We start from the raw sequence: 20,938 nt of genomic DNA, 5'->3' as shown, positions 1-20,938 counted from the left end.
TTTCGAAACCATACATCATGATGTGGGAAGGTTAACCCACGCAGTGATGACAACTGAACAGACTTATTTGTATTCAGAATGTATGCTTCTCTGTGGTTTACACATTATGCTCCATACCATTTTTGTGTTGTTTTTTAAAAACATTAATTTGACGTGGATTATTTTTCAGTGGATAGGAGAACGATGCTAACTTTTGTGAACTCACTGTGCTTCTGAGGCTATATCCATGGGTCATTTTTTTGGGTACGGTTAGCCACCTTTAAAATTTTTTAATTTGATATTGTAAAAAGTAAACCAGAGAAGCTTGCTGCTCTCGAAGGAATAAGATAATTCCTAATTTTTGTATCTAGAATTCCTACCCAGAATTTTAACATTATTTCCCCGAGGAGACCAAGACTAGTAAATCTATACTGTCAGGTTTTCTCTCTAGTCGTGGATCTTCTGCTTTATGTAACTAGTATTACATTCTGAAATAGACAGAATAGTAAATTGTGTGTACATAGAGTCGTGTGACATAAACAACTTATTATGCTTTAACAGAGCTCACATATGGGACACAGAAATGAGGTTGGTCTTTGGGTAACATCATCATCGAGATTATAGAAAGCACAGTCGAAAATGCATCTTTTTCCCAGTATTGCCAAATCGCTGGCGCTGTTGCCTCTTTACCGCAGTGAGATTTAATGAAATGCTCATGATGCACATCTAGGGAGAGATGCATCTTGCACACGGTCGGGGTCTCCCTTCCCCTCATGTGCTCCTGTGACTCCCATTAGTGTTAATGGGAGTTTCACCAAGCGCATCGAGGGGAAGAGAGACCCCAAAGTGATAAGGATTATGTGGCAGAAATCACCATATACTTTTTCTTTCCTTCTTTCTTCCCCCACCTCTTGAAAATCTATTGAATGAAAAACTGTTGGGAGAGAATCTGAAAAAGGAGGGGCAGGCGGCAGGCTGGACAGCTGGGGACGCACTGGGACGCTCGCGCTCAGCCAAAACTTCTCTAGTTTTAGCCCAAGTTTTGTTTCTTTAACCTTTTTGGATCAAGCCTCAGGCTAAGCAGCGTGGGGAACACACAGGAGCCTCGACTGGGGAAACCAGCTATTTAGATCCTTTTACCTCCTGGCCAGTGACTGTGGGGGAGGGCCTTGCATGTGAAATGATGTCATCCTCTCTGTGCTCTAATTCCTTGACTTTTAAACTGACACTGACGGACTGCATGGGGCGCAACATTTGACCCATTTAGCAGTTGATTTAATCTGACTAGAATGTCTCAACTTCTAAATCTCTATTTGTCTAAATAAGTGGTTTTTAAAGGAAATCAGTCACTTTATTATTAAGTAATTCTTTCGAAAAGAAAAAATTGACAATGTTTGGAGTGATCTGTCCAGCCGGAGTGCCCTCTAGTGTCCATTTGTAGAATTTACTTAATATGTGCTTTGGGGGAAAATGTAATGAAGGGTGGCCGCAAGCATTGTTAGTTCTTGGTTGGATTCCCAGGCTCATAGACATCCCTGCTGGTATCAGTGATGAGTGCTCAGATGCTGGAGGGGAAAGGTCAGAAAGGTGTCGGTCTCTCTCTTCCCTTCCCCCCTTCCCTCCTTCCTTCCTTTCATCTCTCCAGCCATTTTTCTCTCCCCCCCTTTGAATTTTTAGAAAACAGGAGAGAAAATTTAATACGATTTGGCTAGATTATGCATTCTAGTCATTGTTTATTTTCTTAAAGTACAATTGAAAAGTATCATCTTTCTACATTTTCACACTCCACATTATTCAGATTTCCTTTTTGGCTTTAAAAACATGTTTTGGGGGGCGCCTGGGTGGCACAGCAGTTACGCGTCTGCCTTCGGCTCAGGGTGTGATCCCGGCGTTGTGGGATCGAGCCCCACGTCAGGCTCTTCCGCTATGAGCCTGCGTCTTCCTCTCCCACTCCCCCTGCTTGTGTTCCCTCTCTCGCTGGCTGTCTCTATCTCTGTCAAATAAATAAATAAAATCTTTAAAAATAAATAAATAAAAACATGTTTCGGATATTAGAATTTTCGGAACTTGTGATAAACTTTTACCACTTGGTGTAATTCTCAAACTGCGTGGCGTCAGACGCCCCGACAATGTGCCTGCTTGTGTCAGAATTGCCAAGGAGCCTGCTGTTGGAGCAAAACTACGATGACAACCCAGATCCAGCACGCGTCTCCACAGTTAGCTCCTCCGAAGTCAAAGATGACATTCCAATGATGGAAGTTGTCAGCACGTATATGTTCCGCCTGGTTAGTGAATACACGGACATCTTATTGATATTACGTGCATTCTTTTTGCGTTAACTCATCAAAACTCAATTATCATGAAATTAAAAACAGGAAACAGTTCTCAGTGTAACAAAAGCATCCAGTGTGTTTAACTGTGTGCTGCGTTTCAAGAGAGCCACATTGTATAAGTGACAAAGCATTTATTACCCGGTTTATTGTGGTATTACAGAGCGGAGAGCGCTAAATAATCAATCAGTTAATGGTCTGTATGGCAGTTTGAGCACATCACATCCATTGTGCTTATGCCGTTAGAAGGATGAGCGGATAACTCCAGTGTATGTTGCATGTTTATTCAGAGCGTAATGTCCTCAACTGGGGCTGACAGAAATCTTGAAGAATGCAGCCTCGGCATTGCCAATTGCAAAGTTGCTTAAATATTTTAGAAATAACTTTGAGAGGCTTTTGGTACAAAAGTCCCCAAAGATAAGAGCTGGAATTACCCTTTATGTTATTCCCACTTTATCTTCTTCCTCTAACCAGCTTGAGGCTTTCGAATTAAGCAAACAGAAACTGTTGCCTAGTTTGGCTTATATCTGTGCCCCTCTTGGCTCCTTTATGATTTTTTTATTATTGTTCATGAAGTATCCCAAATGCTAACGTTTTCTCTCCCTCCCTTCATCTCTCCTTTTTGGTACTTTTTAGAAATTCTGCAAGGTGGCTCTTTCACTGCATGTGTATCCCATGTCGTGGCTGTTGCTCATGGGGCAGTGTGGCCAGCTCACCATCAGAACATCTTGCGAGTGGGGTCAGGGCCATTATCAAAAAGAAGTGGGAAGGAACTTTTAGGTGCTGTTTTGATGAGAACACATTGCAAGTACAGGTTTTAGATGAAACAAGAGGGGGAGAGAGAAAACAAGAGACATTCCAAAAGAGGTCTTTTTGAAAACAGCCCTTAATTAGATCACTGTAAGAAGTAGAATTTTCCTATAAATGTAGTCAAATGTTCTTTGAATCAGGACAGAATTGTTTTCGCCTGTTTTGGTGCCTTGAGGCAGCCCTTTAATTTCTCTTGGTTCATTTTAAATAAGGGCCCATTACATGGAAGCTCTAACTCATGTTTTCTCGCTCTTCCTCCTAGGAGATAAAAGCACGGATTATGCGAATTTTTACCAGGGTCTGTGGGACTGCACAGGAGCTCTTTCTGATGAGTTGTCATTCAAACGTGGTGATGTGATTTACATTCTTAGCAAGGTAAGAGGACACCCCAGATGACAACTGTGAAGGGTGAATACAAAGCTAGATTTTTCTGCATCTGGGTTTACAACACTGGGGAAAAATGCCAATTGGAATTCCTCTAGGTCCTTCCTTGTTAACAATTGGGAGTTCACAATAATTAATTATTTTGTCAAGTGAAATATAATCAAATTTTAAACACAATCAGATAACAGGATTCAACTTAACAGCGTGTTTACCTATCACTTCAGCCTTTGGCTCACATCCACACACTGCCTTCTCCAGAAACAATATACTTACGTGAAAGTTAACATTGTAAGGTATTAGCTTATTTATTATGCTTTTCTTTCCTCTTCCTTTTTATTCTTCTGTGTGCTTATTCTGGTTTTGTCTGCCATTCACTACTGGAAACACTGTTTATAGTAGAAGTTTTTCATCTTTATGTAAATACATTGGTGTTCCGACAATTTAAAAGCAATGCTTTTTTTATTCAGACAGGTTTAGGTGACTTTTTTTAATTTTAACATAGTTGTACTTGTAAACGTAATGGCAGAGTCTGTTGCTATGAAATCGTCCTTATATAGAACTATATATATATATATATAAATCGGTGTCTCTGTCTCGTAACGTACTGGATGATTGGAAATCTTTCTGTTTTAGATCTAAAAGTCATGTTTCTTGTTGTGATGCCATGTGTGAGCTCCCTTAATTTTCATATTTAACTTTCCCTACTGTGATATGGGGATTTAAAAAAAAAAAAACCTCCCTCAGTCTACGTTATGAAGCTATTTTAGAAACAAATGATGTATGAAGACTATTTAAATATAAGTAGGGAGATGTTCTAGAAGTCTCGGAGTTTAATGTGGTTTCTTGATTAGAGAAAAATTTGTACTTTTCAGAAAGATAGTATGACTTGCTAGATGCAGAAGAGAATTTGGAAATGAGGTCACTTACTAACTTTTAACACAAGGTGGCTGGTGGATAAAATCGTGATGTAGAAAATCGTAGAGTACTTGAATGAGGGATCTGAGCGGTGGTCATCTGCCTGTTCTTGGTTATACAAATAAGGGAACTTGGGTCAAGAAAGTGCCAGAACCAGTGCTTAACCAGGCCTCTTGACTCCCAGACCAACGCTTTCTCCTTTTCTCCTTTGCTTCTTATCTGAAACTGTTGTAAAATACCTACAAGGGGCAGGGAGGGCCAGGAATCCAAGAGGAATACTACAGAAGCACTTGCAGATTGTTGGGAGGAAATATTTAGTAAGCGAATATTGCCAGCCGTGATAATTGCTAGTTGAGGTGCCCAGAGCGAAGACTCCTCACTTTTCTCTGTCCTCTGCTGCCTAGTATGTTTGTTTTTTAAGGAAAGTTGCTTTTAGTTCTTGGGAGCCAACTCTTGGATTAAGCCTATTATTGAGCATTTAATTGTCCTGAATTAAGACAACACTTTTAAAAAAAGATTTTATTGGAGCTCCTGGGTGGCACAGCGGTTAAGCGTCTGCCTTCGGCTCAGGGCGTGATCCCGGCGTTATGGGATTGAGCCCCACGTCAGGCTCCTCTGCTATGAGCCTGCTTCTTCCTCTCTCTCTCCCCCTGCTTGTGTTCCCTCTCTCGCTGGCTGTCTCTATCTCTGTTGAATAAATAATAAAATCTTTAAAAAAAAAAAAAGATTTTATTTATTTATTTTTGAGAGAGAGCATGAGTGAGCACAAGCAGGAGGGGCAGCAGGCAGAGGGAGAGGGAGAAGCAGGCTCCCCATGGAGCAGGGAGCCCGATGCCAATGATGTCGATGCGGGGCTCGATCCCAGGACCCTGGGATCCTGACCTGAGCCAAAGGCAGACGCTTCCCGACTGAGCCACCCGGGTGCCCCAAGACAACACTTTTTTTGAGTGAATTACTTAGTATAGAAACCGAACTGATTCATTTCAGTTCAAGAAAGCTTCTTGGAGTTATTCCTCAAATCCACTCAGCTCAGTTTCTTTCACCAACTTAGCCACAATTGTGTATCAAATTAAAAGGTTGATCAGCTTCTACTTGGAATTCCAAACTACAGGGATAAATGGCTTATAGTCTTTATATTATTATGGTAAAATGTGAAACTTATGAAACCCACGTGGATCTGTTCTTAAACCTTCTTTATTAATCAAGCTGTCTGCGTTGCTGAGAAGCTCAGAGTACCAACCTCTAGGACACTGTCAGACAAGTAGAGCTCCCATTGCCTCAGAACATTGTTTTCTGTTATTATGAAGTTAAAAGTATAATCCTAGGCACATATCACACTTCTAGGATCCCGGGGCAGGTAATTTCTGTTCTCCCAACCCTGTTTTGTGGAGATTGTAATTTTGTGTATGAAGCTTTATCATAGAGCTAAGGGTAGTGGTGGTCCAGCTCGAAGGAAGAGTATACTGCCATCTAAAATGTCTAAATGCTATTATTTGTGTATTGCCTGCCAAAAATAATTCCTCAGTCAGCCCTTCACAAGGCTTGAAGTTCCACAGTCAGCATCATTTCATGAGGGGCCTCCTAGAAGTGATTCTTCTGTCTGGAGCTCGTTTTTGTTTTTGTTTTTTTTTTTTTTTAAAGATTTATTTATTTGACAGAGACAGAGACAGCCAGCGAGAGAGGGAACACAAGCAGGGGGAGTGGGAGAGGAAGAAGCAGGCTCATAGCGGAGGAGCCCGATGTGGGGCTCGATCCCACAACGCCGGGATCATGCCCTGAGCCGAAGGCAGACGCTTAACCACTGTGCCACCCAGGCGCCCCTTGTTTTGGTTTTTAAAAGAAGAGACAAGACATTGTTAGCCAGCACGTTACCACTGTTGGCTGAATGATTGAATACCAGTATTTATCCAGCTATGGACTTGGGAGAGTCAACCAGGTAAATGTTGTTGAGGATAGGAAGAAAGGACACTTAGCTCTCCCTTGATGGGCTGTGAACAAATTCTGGACCATTAGTGGAGATCTTGGCTATTGGTTTTTAGGTTGCTTTGGGAGTCAGTATATGTTTGTGAAGATTCTTGCTTCCCCAGTTTTGAGGGGACAGTTTTGGATAGGAATCTCTGGAGACTCTAATAAATTTTTATTGGTTTGGTCTTCCAGCTTTTATCAACACTGTGGCCAAAATAGACCATAAATTAATATCGCAAATTCATCTAATATGTGAATGACAGCAATTTGAATGTTTCATACTACTGTAAATTCAGAACCCAAGGTCCTTAGAGTGAAAAATTGCTCAAAACGACTTGTTTCTAGATTAAGGTAGAGAGAGAGAATTTTTTAAAAAGTACAATTAGTATAGGAGTCACTAGCATTGTTGTATGTCTAGAAATCTATGTCCTCTTTCTCAGAGTTATATTAGGTTTTATGGTGATAGAATGAAATTTTACCATTTTAATTTATTTTTACACCATCTAGTGGCTCAGAATGAGTGGTGCAGGTAATTACAGCTAATGTGCACAAGCAAAATGATGTCATAAATTCAACTTTAAATCCAGCTATGGATTGTTACTTTCCTATCTCATGTCAACAAAGTATTAAATTAATCATAGATTTTTTTCATCATTTGGAATTAAATGTAAACATTGTATACATAAGGAAGAATACATTTTAAAGGAGTCTCAATACAATATTTGTAGAGGCATTAAAAGATGTGTACTTTGTGAAGAAATCAGTGCGACAACTTTTCAAACAAATAATGCCATTTAAAGGATTTTAAAGAAATATGACTGGGGCACTTGGGTGGCACCGTCGGTCAAGTGTCAGACTCTTGTTTTCGGCTCAGGTCATGATCTTGGGGTCGCAGGATCAGGCCTGAGTCTGGCTCTGTGCTCAGCTCCGAGTCAGCTAAAGTTTCTCTCTCCCTCTCCCTCTGCTCCTCCCCATGTTCACGCTCTCTCTCTCAAATAAATAAACCTAAAAAAAAAAAAAAAAATAGAGAGGAATACAACTTGCTTTTCAAAATTAACTAATCTATATTTTATAGTATTTAATTACCACTAACCTAACTTACCTTCTAGAAGGCTGTCAGTGCTGAAGATACTCTTAAAAAAGGTAACAGAGGATAGTTTAAGAAAAGATGCACTTACATCTAAACAAAATTTAGATAAATCAAGGACTAAAAATGGTGTGTATTATAATAAAGAGGGTTTTAATTTTGTAAGTGAAATGATGGAAAAAGATTGAACTAGTTTGACGATAGGGCTGTCTTCATTAAAATTCACTATAGAAGTATAGTTTGGTTCAGTCCTCTTTCTCTGTTTTTGCAAGGAAGCCTTGATGGGGTGTCAGCTGTGCTCAGTCAGCCTGGGGGTGATTTATTTATTTCAGGCCTCTTTTGAGAGTTATACAAATCTTAGCCTTTAAAAAAAATTTTTTTTAGTGAAAATCCAATGTTGCAATAAAGAAGAGTAAGCAGATAACCTGCCCTGCCCCCTTCCCTTTGTAACATTTTGCAATTAGCAACTGTCACGTGGCCCTTGGCTGAGCTAGCCTCTCTTTCAAAGTGTCTGGCATTTTCTAAGTTTTTAACCTTCGAAGCTCACTAATAATAAATTCAAGTACTGCTTACCTAAAAAGGAGAGCCAGTAACTTTTTGCTTATACTTCCTTTCACATAGGGTGACTGCTGTTTTTTATGTATGAGAATGTGTTCCGTACTTCGGTAGTTCGGCAGATATTTGGAAATTTTTTTTCTCCCCTGAAAACAATGGGGCACATTTACAGGAACGGATGAAAGTGGAATTTATAATTTTAATGAGAGCTATGTTGTTAGTGAATTAATTCTGAAACACACGGCCCGATTTCTGATTCGTTGGATGGGGGAAAACCATATTTGAGGTAAAAATATCTTTTCTTTCTTTCTTTCTTTCTTTCTTTCTTTCTTTCTTTCTTTCTTTCTTTCGGAAACAGGTTGTTTAAAATCGAGTCAAATTCCATTACTAGGTTACATTTCACTTTTATTACCACCTTAAACATGGACATAATATCCTAGTTAATAGTATTTTCATAGATGCATGTTTATGAAATTTTAGGATTTTAATAGCAAGCTCCAGGTTATATAGCTATAGGCATATTCCATTGCCCTGCATACCTCTTTGGTTATGTCATTCTACTTGCTGTTCTGGATTTACATCCTCTATTAGTTTATCTTTCAATCTGTACTCATTGGTAAATTGCTAACCACATTCCTGTTCTTACTTTTAAAGCAATAAATTATTTTTAGAGACTTAATGACAGGGGAGCTATGCCTCAGCAGGAAAGAAGCACACTACTTTGTCTGGTAGTAACAGAAAAAGAAGAGAGTTTAGAGTCCTAGAATATTTTATCTAGTCTAGGACACATGTGAATCGAGCACTGTAGCTTTCTGAGAAATTTCTTATTAAGTCAAAAACAGGAAATGTAGGTTGACGGTGTTCACTAATGTGCAGTAAAGGGGCTTTTTTTTTTTTTTAAGTGTGTATTGGCTGGAGGTTCAAGCATCGCCTCTCTTTGTATCTGTTTGTGACTTTTTTCAGTGATTGGTGAATTGTGACTGTCACTGACCATTTGCTTCTCATTGTAAAAATGGACCGATTCCGTTCCTAGGGCTTTTCTGGCTTCAAACCTACCAGAAAAAGAAAGTAAAATGAAAGTCCTGCCGAGCTCTACTGGCAGAGTTACTTTTCAGGTTTCTGACTTTTTCCTTTGTGACCATCTGACCCAGGGTGCCACAAATAGCATAACCAACTGCTGAGGAAGAACTAGGACATCTCAATATAGGACATACACTGATGCTAAGCTACGTCCCAAAATTACTGTCTTCCAGCCTTTGGGGTAGGAGGAAGGAGTTCTCTGCACTTGGACTGCATTTGTGTGGGTCTGATGGCGCTTCATTTCCATGCTGTCAGTATGGGAAAGTCATGGGTACGGTGGACCTACTGCTCGGCATCCCCCCACCCCCCGGAGAAGATGTTCTGGTTCCAGCCATGGGGCTCGTCTTGTTATCTACATACTAACATGTCCCAGTACTTCCCTCTTTTCTCTTATGTAAAATGGAAGGAGCATTTCAGGGAAGTGTTGACAGCTGAAAGGGGAAGGTGATTCTGGGAGGCAGGCTGGCAGGCTCAGCCCCTGCAGTGGCTTGAGAGGTCAAGGACATGCCAGAAGGCAGTGTCAGAGATGCAGGCGGAGCGGAAGTGGCAGTGGAGGGGCAGCTATAGGCTACAAGGCTGTGTGATTTAATTCTGCATGGAATAAGCCAGAAGCAGAACAGAACAACCGTAAAGACAGCATGATGTTGATAATTTTGTTCAAAATCCAAAATTGAAAAATCCATGATCTCTTATGCCCTTCTGTCCCTCCCACCCCCCCCAAAACTCAGAAACCCCCTTAATATATGCATAGCAGCATTCACTCCTTTGAGGTGTCTCCCTCCTCATCCGTTCAGAAGAGCAGGACAGAGAACGGCTCGTAATAATCAGATTGCCTTACAGTGCAGCAACTCTTTTCGTTGCCCTGGTATTTTGCTATACAATTAGTGGGAAGAGAGAGGGAGGGAGCGAAGAAGGTTTGTTGCATACCTGCAGTGTCTTTTCTAGGCTGTCGGTATGCTTTCACTTATCTGATCGTAAGATAACCCCATGAAGTCTCCTGTGTGATGATTTTCCAGATGAGGAACTGATGCTCAGCGAGGTTATTATGTAAATCACCTGACGATACCAGCTGGAAAGTACCTTCTGGAATCAAAGCAGATCGGACCCTAAAGCTTTCTGTCTTTCTACTTTGCTAGGCCTACATGGGGGCTAGGAGTATCAATCTCTTGACCCTGAACTCTTTGAGGTAGACACTGTGTCTTAAGTGTTGTTGTATCCCCAATACCTAATATCATGGCAGACATATGTTTAATATGTGTTTGTGAACATACAGGTAAAAATGGGAAATAATCCTGAACGCTTAAAAGAATTTCGAATGATGGAATCATAGATTTAGGGGAACCTTCGTGCTCGCCCTTTGCTTTATAGGTGAGGAAATCTCAAGGCTCAACGTAATTGGGGAAAATAAATAAAAGATGCGAGGAGAAAAAGACTACCCCTGTGGAGACCTTAAAAGACTAGAGTTTGGGCACTTGAACTTCCAGCTCAGCCCTGAGCTTCTCAGCAGCCAACTACAAAAGGGGTGAGAGTCCAAATGCATAATAGTGAGACTTACTGATTTATGTTAAGTATGTAACTGGATTATTTCTCAAAGAGTGCTGTAAATATAAACCAAAAAAATCATCCCTAAAGAATTTGGGGATTGCCCAAGGCTGCGTATCTAGTTAGTAACAGAACTGGGATGAGACTCTGGAACTTCTGGGAGAATAATCACAAGAACAATGAGGAGCTGAAAACCCAGTAGATTTTCCTTTACACCTGCCGCACTATTTCTGCCTTTACAAGGTTCTGTCTTAACCTCTTCGGTACATACGATAAATTCAACTGAATTCAGTTCTTCAAAGAACCGAGATTATTTGGTCCCCGTTGTGCAGGGGACAGATACCTCTCTTTCCGCAGGTGGAATGTAAACTCTCCAGACAGGGTACCCTATAGCGTGCATGAGGAAACGCGGCGGGCAGCAGCCGGCCCCAGAGGAGGGACAGCGTCGTTCAGATTGCGAAGCTGAACACACTTCAGAACAGATGTTTGTTTAGTCAATGCTAAGATCCTTCCAGTATGTCTGATATACACAAAGGAAAAGATCTGTCTTTTGGGAATTACACTTCTTAAGAAAATATTTAGGATTGTCAGCTGGTGCCTCATCCGAAATAAAGCCAGAGTAGGCTTCAGCATCCGATCCATATTTACTGAGCACCTTTCCCCGGGGGCTGTGTGGGGCGTACCATCGAGTGTAAGATAGTGCCCTGATCTGAGTTCGTACTTCATTTTCGTTGAAGGGACAAAACTCAAGTACATACAATCCGCTGAGGAATAAATGCGCAGCTTGAGACGAGAGCTGTGCGTGGGATGAGATCATTTGGAGGCCGAGGCGTGACAGCTAGGGTGGCTTGAGCCAGGTCGTGGCTGCTGGTGAGGATTTGGCTGAGGGAGGGGAGGTGTTCCTGGGGAGGAGAGCACCACGTGCAGAGGTGGGAACGAGTGTGGCGTGGGAGGTTGGGCCCCGTGGGCCGGAGCAGTGAGAGCATGTTGTGGGGTGGGAGCGGTGTTGGGGGGGGAGTGGAGGAGTTGGTAGTACGGCACTGGGCAGCTGGTGTAAGTGCCTGAGCGGGGCTTGCCACAGGCGCCAGAAGTTTCTGGGAAGAACTGAGAGGCCGAGTTGAGGATGCAGAAACCCGGGGTGAGGGGAGGAAGGGCCGGAGCAGAGTGGTGACAGTTGGAATAGACAGGTGGGTGAGCCTGTGAACGGTTAACGGAGTCTCCCACTGGTCCGTGAAATACACTGGGTGCCAAGGCCACTTCCTACTGAATAGGATTCGATCTTTTCTTGGCCTACCATCAGTCTGAATAGCAGTCTGAATCGTCAGACCGAGTAGCACTTTTTACTGGGTGGTATTGTAAATGTGGATTGTGTGGAAACTTGAGTTAAATGTGTCCTGACTCTGGAATATAAACTAAAATTTGTTACAGTAACTGAATTCTTACTGTCAGCTTCCTCGCTTGTCCTTTGTCTCTCTTTAAAAATGGAGCGCACGGTACAGAGAGGGGAAAAAAAAGTAATTCTTTGAATTAGCGTAACTCAAAGTCACACCTGCACAGTGAATTATAAAGTAATGAGGTTGATTTCCATAAGCTGCTAAGAGACTCGGTGTCTTAAAGCAGGTTCATGGAGAGTGGTGTTCAGACATCATGGAGGACCTTAGAGAGGGTTGGTGTCGATTTCCTCATCTATCAGCTCAGGAGACAAAGATTCGAGGAGTTAATGTGTAGATAATAATAGTAAAACACTGGGGTTGTCAGGTTCCTGTTGTGCATTTTAAGGGATGACATGACGGGTGTATGAGAAATGAAAGGAAGCTTAGAAAGTTTCTAGTTGGAGATAGTAAAAAGGAAAAGATTGAAGAGGTAGCCTTGAAGAAGTTATTTCTGTATTTTAAATAAGTATCTAGTTTTCATACTGCCACAATGTTTATGAAAAATTGAGACTATTACAGTGAATAGTTGGAAAACAATGGTAAAGTCCACTGATTGTGAAACTCAATGCATTTTATATTTTGTGAATAAAATAAACTTCATTTCTGCTAAAGGCTAGTATGTTTCAAAGCACAGATAACATGTTCGGAGAAAGGACAGGTAGTCTTTCAACCTTTCTAACACCTGTTGCATTCAGACAGGTTGGTAACTAGTTTCTGGAAGGGGTAGTAGTACATATCAGGAAATCTTTTTCAGTGTTTCAAGTTTCTGTGAAGGCAACATTCTTTTACTGCACTGTTTGCAGAAAGGGGATTAACACACTTGAGGAATGAGAATCACGGTGCTGAGCAGGATTCCAGTGAATGTTGGGGCCTTACTTAAGTGTCAAATAATACACTGGCAGAGAGCAAAGATTTAGTGAATGAGTAAGCATGGACATATGTTTACTGTCCTGCGGTTTCACATGATCAGGACTAGTCCTTTCCCCCTGCCCCGATTCCATAATCGCTTGCATTTATTGCCTAGTAACTATTAGCTGAGGCCAAAAATTTTACTACAAAATAAAACAAAAACGATTTTAATGGCAGGAAAATTGAAAACAGAGGAGTTAGAGCACAACGGTGCTGCGCCACTTTGCGATTATTTTCTCGGATTATTGGGCAGGTTTGGCTCTTTTTTTTTTTTCTTCTTTGACTGCCACGTTACATTTTGCCTGGAAGCCATCCATTTTGCAGATATCGAATTTCTTTTGAGTACTATTTTTATACCATAAGCATCACTACACCTCTGGATCTTGATAGCATTACTGCGGGAGGAGGAAGAAGCTTTGTGTTAGTAATTACCTAACATTGTCAGAAGCTGACTGCAGGCCTCTTTCTAGTGATAACAGAATAACCGCATAATGTAGCTTTATAGCACATGATTAATAGAAAATAATTACACGTCCTACAAAGGGATGCAATATTTCTTATAAATTGACTGGAATGGTTTCCTGTAGATTAAAGGACTCTTCATTATTTTATCAGTCCTCCCGAAGCACAGTCACTTGGCTATGTTAGCGTTTTCGTTGATGTTAAGAGCCGAGGAGGGTGAAGGATACCAGATGGCAGACCTTCTTGTACCTGAGATCTCGTGTGCCATAAAGATGATATGATGCTTCCTAACCTTTCAGAGATTTAGATGGCAAGCCTGGTATGGTTTTGGCTATTCTATTTTTTTATTTAATAACAAGACAAGGCTTGAGGGTTGTTTATCTTTTTTTTTTTTTTTTAAAGATCCACCTGTGACTTTTAGAACAATACGATAATTAGTATGTGGACGGTAAGGCAACACTGTATGGATTGCATTGTTTTGTACTGTAAGTAACATGTCATTTGCGATCCCATTTGTTTGGGAGGGGCGAACAGGCAGAGTCTCTTCTTCAAAGGGAAAGCTTAGATGGTATTGAATCTTTTTTTTTTTTTTAAGATTTTATTTATTTGACAGAGATAGAGACAGCCAGCGAGAGAGGGAACACAAGCAGGGGGAGTGGGAGAGGAAGAAGCAGGCTCATAGAGGAAGAGCCTGATGTGGGGCTCGATCCCATAACGCCGGGATCACGCCCTGAGCTGAAGGCAGACGCTTAACCGCTGTGCCACCCAGGCGCCCCGGTATTGAATCTTGAAGCTCAAGTTTCGAATGCCGTACTCCGAGAAGCATCTCCATCCCAGCTGATAGGCTGCAGGTGGTTTAATTGGGATCATGTGGTTCAGGAGGCTCCTACAGAGGATGGTGATGAGAAAAGTGAAAGCTTCCGTGTTCGCAGTCTTGTCGACATACTCTAACGGCCGCAGCGTCGACCCGTAAATTTGCCTCCTAGATTTTTACCTCACTGTATTTTATCTTACCTCTTAATTCCACACAGGAGTCTTCTATGGAGTTCTTCACAAATGTAAAGTAATAAGCATTCTGATTTTTTACCCCTTTTCTGACTTAAACCTGTGGCATTTTAGAGTACTTTTATGAGCAAATTTCATATGCTTTTGAGTTATTTTAAATTAAGTGAAGCACTTAAGATTATTTTAGTCTGAAATTTTAATGTTTTCCTGGAATGTTACTTTTAAGGGGCGTGTTTGCAGCTGAATAAGCTCCTCCCTCCTGTTTCCGACTGTCCTTTCTATTCAATAAATCTTGCCAGTGACCCGTCAGGCAGAATTCTCCAAGTGTGAAGTATGTCATTGGTCCTTTGGTGATATGGTTCTTTGGAAATCAGTTTCTTAAATTGGGACGTGAGTGAGCTCTTTGAGAACAACAATAAGCCCTTACTTGAGAGTACAGATTGTAACCAAAGCGAAATACTGTAAAGTGATGTGAGCATTCCTGTTTGTCATCTGCATTGAAGCCTTGAGCCCCAGACTGAGGGCTGTTCTTGGGAAGCAGGTTTGGGTCTTCATACACCCTCACGCTGAGGATGCTCTGGCTGCCTGTTGGGGGCGCTAGTTCCTTTACTCTTTACAAAGAATCAGTTTTTAAAAAAACGTTAGACTGGCATTGGGTAAGAGCTTTCATATTCAGACTCACCCTGTTAACCATCTATTTTGAAATCTTACCATGTAGGCCTTTTGCCTCGGGAAGGTTAAATACATTTGTTTTGTGGAGCGTTAGGCCCTAATTGTATTCATTGCCTTAAAAATTGAAAAGGGCAGTTTTATTAGGGACCTATTAAGATATAATGGTTGCTAATCATAGCTTTCAGTAAGTTGGTGTTTTCTTCTGATAAATAGATCCTACATAGATTATCGTCACCATCACTGAGTTCAGGCATCAGACTATTTTCGTCACTTAGATAGTTTTATCCACTAAATTCACACTAACATTGAACTTTTAAACTTAAAGTCTTGAGTCCTCTGCCTCATGAGCCAGAGCTGTGCCCTCATTAGAATAAGAAATGTGGGGTTAGCCTGACCCCCCCCCACCTTTTCCTTCCACCTCACTCTTCCAATAAACCTGATTCTGGTACAACCCACTGTTTAAAAAGCACACGTAGATTTTACCCCAGTATGCTTTCTGCTGATAGACTGCACATCCATGCACACATGCCACTGTTGCTCCAGTCGTATTGAGGAATCGTATGATTTTCCTTTCTGATGGTCAATAGCATATACTAATCAATACAGATGTTAAGTCTGTGCCAGTGTGAACATTCCCCCCCACATGTAACTCAATACGCATATGCACATTTATCTATGACTCAGATGTTGGGAAATCATAGCCTATTGAATTACTTTGGGGATTGATTTTAAAAATTTATCTTATATGAAAAATTAAATTTGGGTCCTACAGTGCTTTTGCAGAGGATTGCTTTTGGAAGATATTATTCTTGAAACTTGTAATTCATTTTACTTTGTTTGTATCTCACTAAACATAAATAAATTTGAGATAAAAATACATTAGTCAATCTGGCAGACATATGAGACCCGTTGCAGTGTGTTCCCGATGCCTAAAGCAGTGGTGTATCTGTCAGTGGAGGCAAAGGGGAGAAATGCAGGTACAGGTTAATCTCACATTGCGAAGTAAATGCAAAAGTGACTCATCAATCACTCTTTTTACAGCTAGATTAATATTTCGCCTTTGTAACTTGAGATACTTTATTTCTTATTGGTCTTCCACTGTAAGGGTGAACCTAACACCACCTTCCAATTCCTACCACCCATCCTTTATCTGATGTAGTTTTTGATTAGTGAAAGCCTAACAATAAATGCCTTTGGGAAGCTTCTTAAAAGGAACCTTTAAAAATTATTTTGTAAAGCAAATATTTTTGGTTATTATTAGTTTTTTCTTATTCCCTCATTTGTCTGTTTAAAATATCTATACTCACATATTAGATTTTTCTTAAGAAGGGGCATAGCTCTGCATTCTAAATAATTTTCAGTCATATGAGTTTAACTAGGAATCAGTTTATTGTGAAAAAGTAATTCTTTCCTTGCTAGATGATAAGCTTTGTAGAGGCCAAGCAAGATGTATCCTAAGGACCTTGGCAGTAACCTTGTAGCCTCTGGCACTGGTGTTTGCACAGAAAAGGTGTCTCCCAGGCTGTGTGTGTGTGTGTGTGTGTGTTTGTGTGTGTGTGTGTGTGAGAGAGAGAGAGAGAGAGGAAAAGAGAGAGAGAGGAGGGAGGGAGGGAGAAGGGAAATGGGCCCAGGGAGCTGACTTCCTCACGTAGTTCCATTTGCTAGGCTCTTATCCCAAGTGACTGTTTCTGTGTTCTATACGGAGTAATAAACAGGCTTTGTCTTATATGTTAATTTAAATCTTTGCCTAACAGCATTTTTAAGTGTCCAGAAACGAACAAAAAAAGATTAAAATGTTTCAATTTGCAGCTCAAGCTCTCGTAACTTTATAAAAGAAATAACATTTCTAAGAAGTTGCATATAAACGACATTGTACTTATACCAGTCTAAAGGTTAATATTGCATATTGTTTTCAATTAGGAATACAATAGATATGGCTGGTGGGTAGGAGAAATGAAGGGAGCCATTGGCTTGGTGCCGAAAGCCTACATAATGGAGATGTATGATATTTGAGAGTCCTGGGTAAGTACATTTTAATCCAATATTCTGTAATAGCTCATATGTTCTCTTGGTCTCTGCATTATGAGTCTTTGCCTTTTTAAAAGTCTTTGTAGTTTTCTGATAGCACAAAGATCGTGCTCCCACATCATCTTCTTCTTTTTTTAAAAAATCTGGTTTAATTTTTAAAATAACTTCATAGAATATACTTTGGAAATAGATTATTTAGAGAAAGTCCCTTTGCTAATAACTGGATGTTTTCTCAAACCTTCTCCTCTTGGGTAAAATACCACTCTTTCTGGCCTTTCTGAGGAGCTGAATTGACAAAATGCTGAGTAAATATTCACTTTTCCTTGCCTAAAAGTGTATTTTTTTTTCTAAGCAGGAAAAATCAACATTTCACCTGAAGAGAAAAATTCAGATGCAGCTTTCCCTTTCTGCCTGCGGAAAAGGAAGATTCTCCTGCTGGTCTTTCAATGCTTTGGATTTAGAATCATCTTGAGAGCATGAGTGGCAGCTCATAACCTTTTTGTGTTTTGTTGAACGTTTTGTCTTTGTTATTTTATGCATTCATTATAATATTCCTTTGATGTGAAATTAAATAAGGGATATTACTGTAAATTAGAGGCAAGCAGTAAAGTTGCACCTGTTGCTGTTTTGCAAAAAAAAAAAAAAAGTTTTTATTTACTCATTTGATTTGTGTGAAGAATTCAGCACAATTTTATACGCACTGCACAGTCACTGCTGCTTTCGGCAGGAGTTGTAATTTCTTTTCATATTGGATGTCATTTATATTTTAGAATGTAATGTATAATTTCATGGAAATTTTAATTGAATATATCATGCAAGCTTTTGGTAGATGCTATCTAAAGAATGTGGCTTTGTTAAAACTTTGTAGAGGATCGATCTTAGTACTGATTTTTCACACAACAGTGACATGTTTTCATGGAAGAATTTTTACTGATTTTTACTTCATGTTAAAGAAAGCCACAGGAAAGAAAGAATGACAGAATCGCAGATGGTAGTGTGCTGGCCCTCAGGACACACGTGCAGCCCCGAACCACGGCGTGTGCGAAGCCCTTTATCAGTAACAAACATCCTGGTTTGGTGGTGGGCTGGCCAACATTTTCCACCACCGTTTTGTTTAAATTTAATAAAATAAAAAATTCTTAAGAAAGCCCCTTCTGCATCATACAGCGGCAGAGAGAATCTCAGTGTATTCTCAAAGTAAGCCAATCTAATGGAGCGCTGTCTTACCCTGCCTGATCATGGCCGTGCTATTCGAGTCCCACCACAAAACAGTAGAACTCCAGAGCTGAGTGTCCTCTGTGCTTCTCAGAGCAATGAAAAGAAAAGGAAGGGCTCAGAGAGGAGAGCATAGAAATCATGGTGGGAACATGTACCAACAGGTGGAAAGGTAGTGTGTGGGGCTGGCTTTGGAGGAATATACTCTGCTGCCTGAGCAAGCTCAGTGCAATTATAACGGTACCTTTCATGTATATCTGAAATCGAGGGGATTGTAGATGCCGACAAGGTACCAGTATGGCTTTGATATATGTATATATCGAAATGTACTGATGATTGGATCATTAGTCACCTGTTACTGAATCACGGACTAGTAGGTACTACCTTTGTGGAACTTTCCAGATCTGTGCTTTATAAAGATAAAGATTCTAGCTGTGAACAGTCTGATATTTATCCCCCCCCCATTTATAGAAAACTATTTATAAGCAATATATCAGAACTTATATTTTACCATTGTCTTCTTAATACTGTGATCATCAGGATTCCAATGTAATGAAATAGATTTTTTAGTTTTCGGGACTGTGGGTAAACTCTAGTTTACATAAATTAAATGTTAAGTTAAAGCTCTCAGAAATTAATTTGTACACTCGTTAATCTTTTCCAAATAGAGAGCCATTGGAGTCGATTGAAATCATCTTGGCAAAAGTGAGACAACTGGAGATAAATTTGGTGGTCTGTTTTTCAAAGCCTGAGAGATTGAAAAACAAAAAGCAGTTGTGGGTTTCCCCTGATGTTGTCTGGGTTGTGGATAGAGGTTTCAGGCTTCTGGTTTAAGTGAAGATTTTAGTGCTGGGCCAGTAGGTGGCAGCAGCTTTTCATTGCATGCCAAACCCCTGGGCGACCCCTCCCCCACTCGGGCACCAAAGAGCAGAATGTAAAGCGTGTAAAAGATTTTTGCCTCCTTTTACAGTTAATCCAGGAGAGGGAGTCCTTTGCCAACTGATGACCAACAATTCCAAGCCAGATAGTCTCTGTGAATGGTGACAATACAGAAATAAAGTGTTACTTCTGTCCAGAGCTCCTCTGGCCTTTGTTCTTGTTGAACTTGAATATAGGTGGGAGATAAGAAAGGAAACAAAAGATTTAAAATGAGAGTGACAGGAAAAATAATCATTACTTTAGACTCATCACTACTTTATATTCATTTGGCGAAATCATTTGTATACTACCAGGGAGAAAGTTTTCTTTACACCCTTGATAATATATCACACTCTCTTCAAGATCATAATAATATCATTAATGTGCATTTAAACAATATGGCTTGTTAGAAAATATGCTAATTGCTATGTTCTCATTATGTTTGCTTAGCTTTTATTTGTTTTTCTATGAACAGTTAGAGAGCTAATTTTTTTCAAAGGTGATTGTAAGTCATATTTTATATAGCATTTTGCTTGATTATTTGCTCTGTACTGAATTTGTACTCTATTGCCATTAGATCTTACAATAATGTTCCACTCTGCAAATTTTTAAGGTTCAAATAAAGTTTAATTGTTTGCAAACTGTTATGATGCTAATAATTCAACAGCCTGCTGTGTTACTAATGAAATTACTTTGTTATGATTAATTTGGAAAATAGTGTGTTGATTGTAGTAATTAAGCACAACAAGGTGAAGTAAATGATTCTAATGCCATCTGGCCTCCAAACTGAATGAAGAAATGAAATAGAGCTGTCATCTGAATTTATTCTAAGAAGTAAGGATAAGACAAATGACTTTCATTGCTATAGGATTTACACTTAACCACAGCTCACTCTGTTGTGTTTTTGCCACTTTGTTGCATGTGACACTCTCTCTTATGAAAAACAATGTTACTTAGCCTAGTAATTGTCTTGAATACTTTTATTTTAACTTGACTATTTTTACCTTGTGTTAATTTAATTACAGATAATTACATAAAGTATCATAGGATCACAGAAAATTACTTTTCAACCATCTGTAAGTGAAATCTATACGTGGGGGGTGGGTTGCTATTCGTGTACAAACGTGTCGAATATAGCCTTTCATAAACAGTAGAGATTTCATTCAGTGGTTTCTAAAGTGTTTCCAGTCAAGATTCCCTCGTTTTTGTGACTTCTACCTTTCCTGTAATTTCTGCAGTCTAACTATTGCTGTTCACCTCATAAAGGCTCGCGCCTTCCAGGGCCATGATTAAGCGCGGAACCGAGAACTGAGTGTATAGTAGAGATCCAGACTGGCAGTTGAGCCGCTCTAAGAAAACTGATCTTAGCATATGCGTGGTCTCAAAGTTTGAACTTCCTCAGTGAGACTGAGTGAAACATTGTGAGAATTTTTAAATCAAGAAAAGTACTTCTAAATTTTGAATAAATCAGTCATTTGTATTTCAACTGAATAGAATTTTAGAGACACAAACTGCATAGAAATCACTTTTCTCTTGAGTTCAAGAGATCAAAGAATATTGGAAAGCAGTCTACATGGTAAAGGAGGAGGTGGTGGAGATGAAAATATGATCAAGCCATAGAAACGACAACTGGACTCAGAGGTTGAAGG

The 20,938-nt window shown here is 40.0% G+C and overlaps 1 protein-coding gene across 2 annotated transcripts in view; it reads left to right on the top strand.

Annotated features, from left to right (window-relative positions):
- SKAP2 (src kinase associated phosphoprotein 2) overlaps positions 1-19,948 on the top strand; it is a 164,648-nt gene extending 144,700 nt beyond the window's left edge. The window contains exons 11-13 of one of the 2 annotated variants that reach the window (XM_002912858.4): positions 3,382-3,494; positions 17,049-17,150; positions 17,509-19,948. In XM_002912858.4, the coding sequence (XP_002912904.1) occupies positions 3,382-3,494; positions 17,049-17,141 (206 nt within the window). In that variant the 3' untranslated portion in view covers positions 17,142-17,150; positions 17,509-19,948. The remainder of the gene's footprint in view (positions 1-3,381; positions 3,495-17,048; positions 17,151-17,508) is intronic. The other variant, XM_011223525.3, reaches the window with a different exon arrangement.
- Positions 19,949-20,938: the final 990 nt, after the last annotated feature.

Source organism: Ailuropoda melanoleuca, chromosome 1 (assembly GCF_002007445.2).
Source record: "Ailuropoda melanoleuca isolate Jingjing chromosome 1, ASM200744v2, whole genome shotgun sequence".
NCBI lineage: Eukaryota > Metazoa > Chordata > Mammalia > Carnivora > Ursidae > Ailuropoda > Ailuropoda melanoleuca.
The sequence above is the reverse complement of the archived record's forward strand: the minus strand, read 5'-3'. Positions and strand labels throughout refer to the sequence as shown.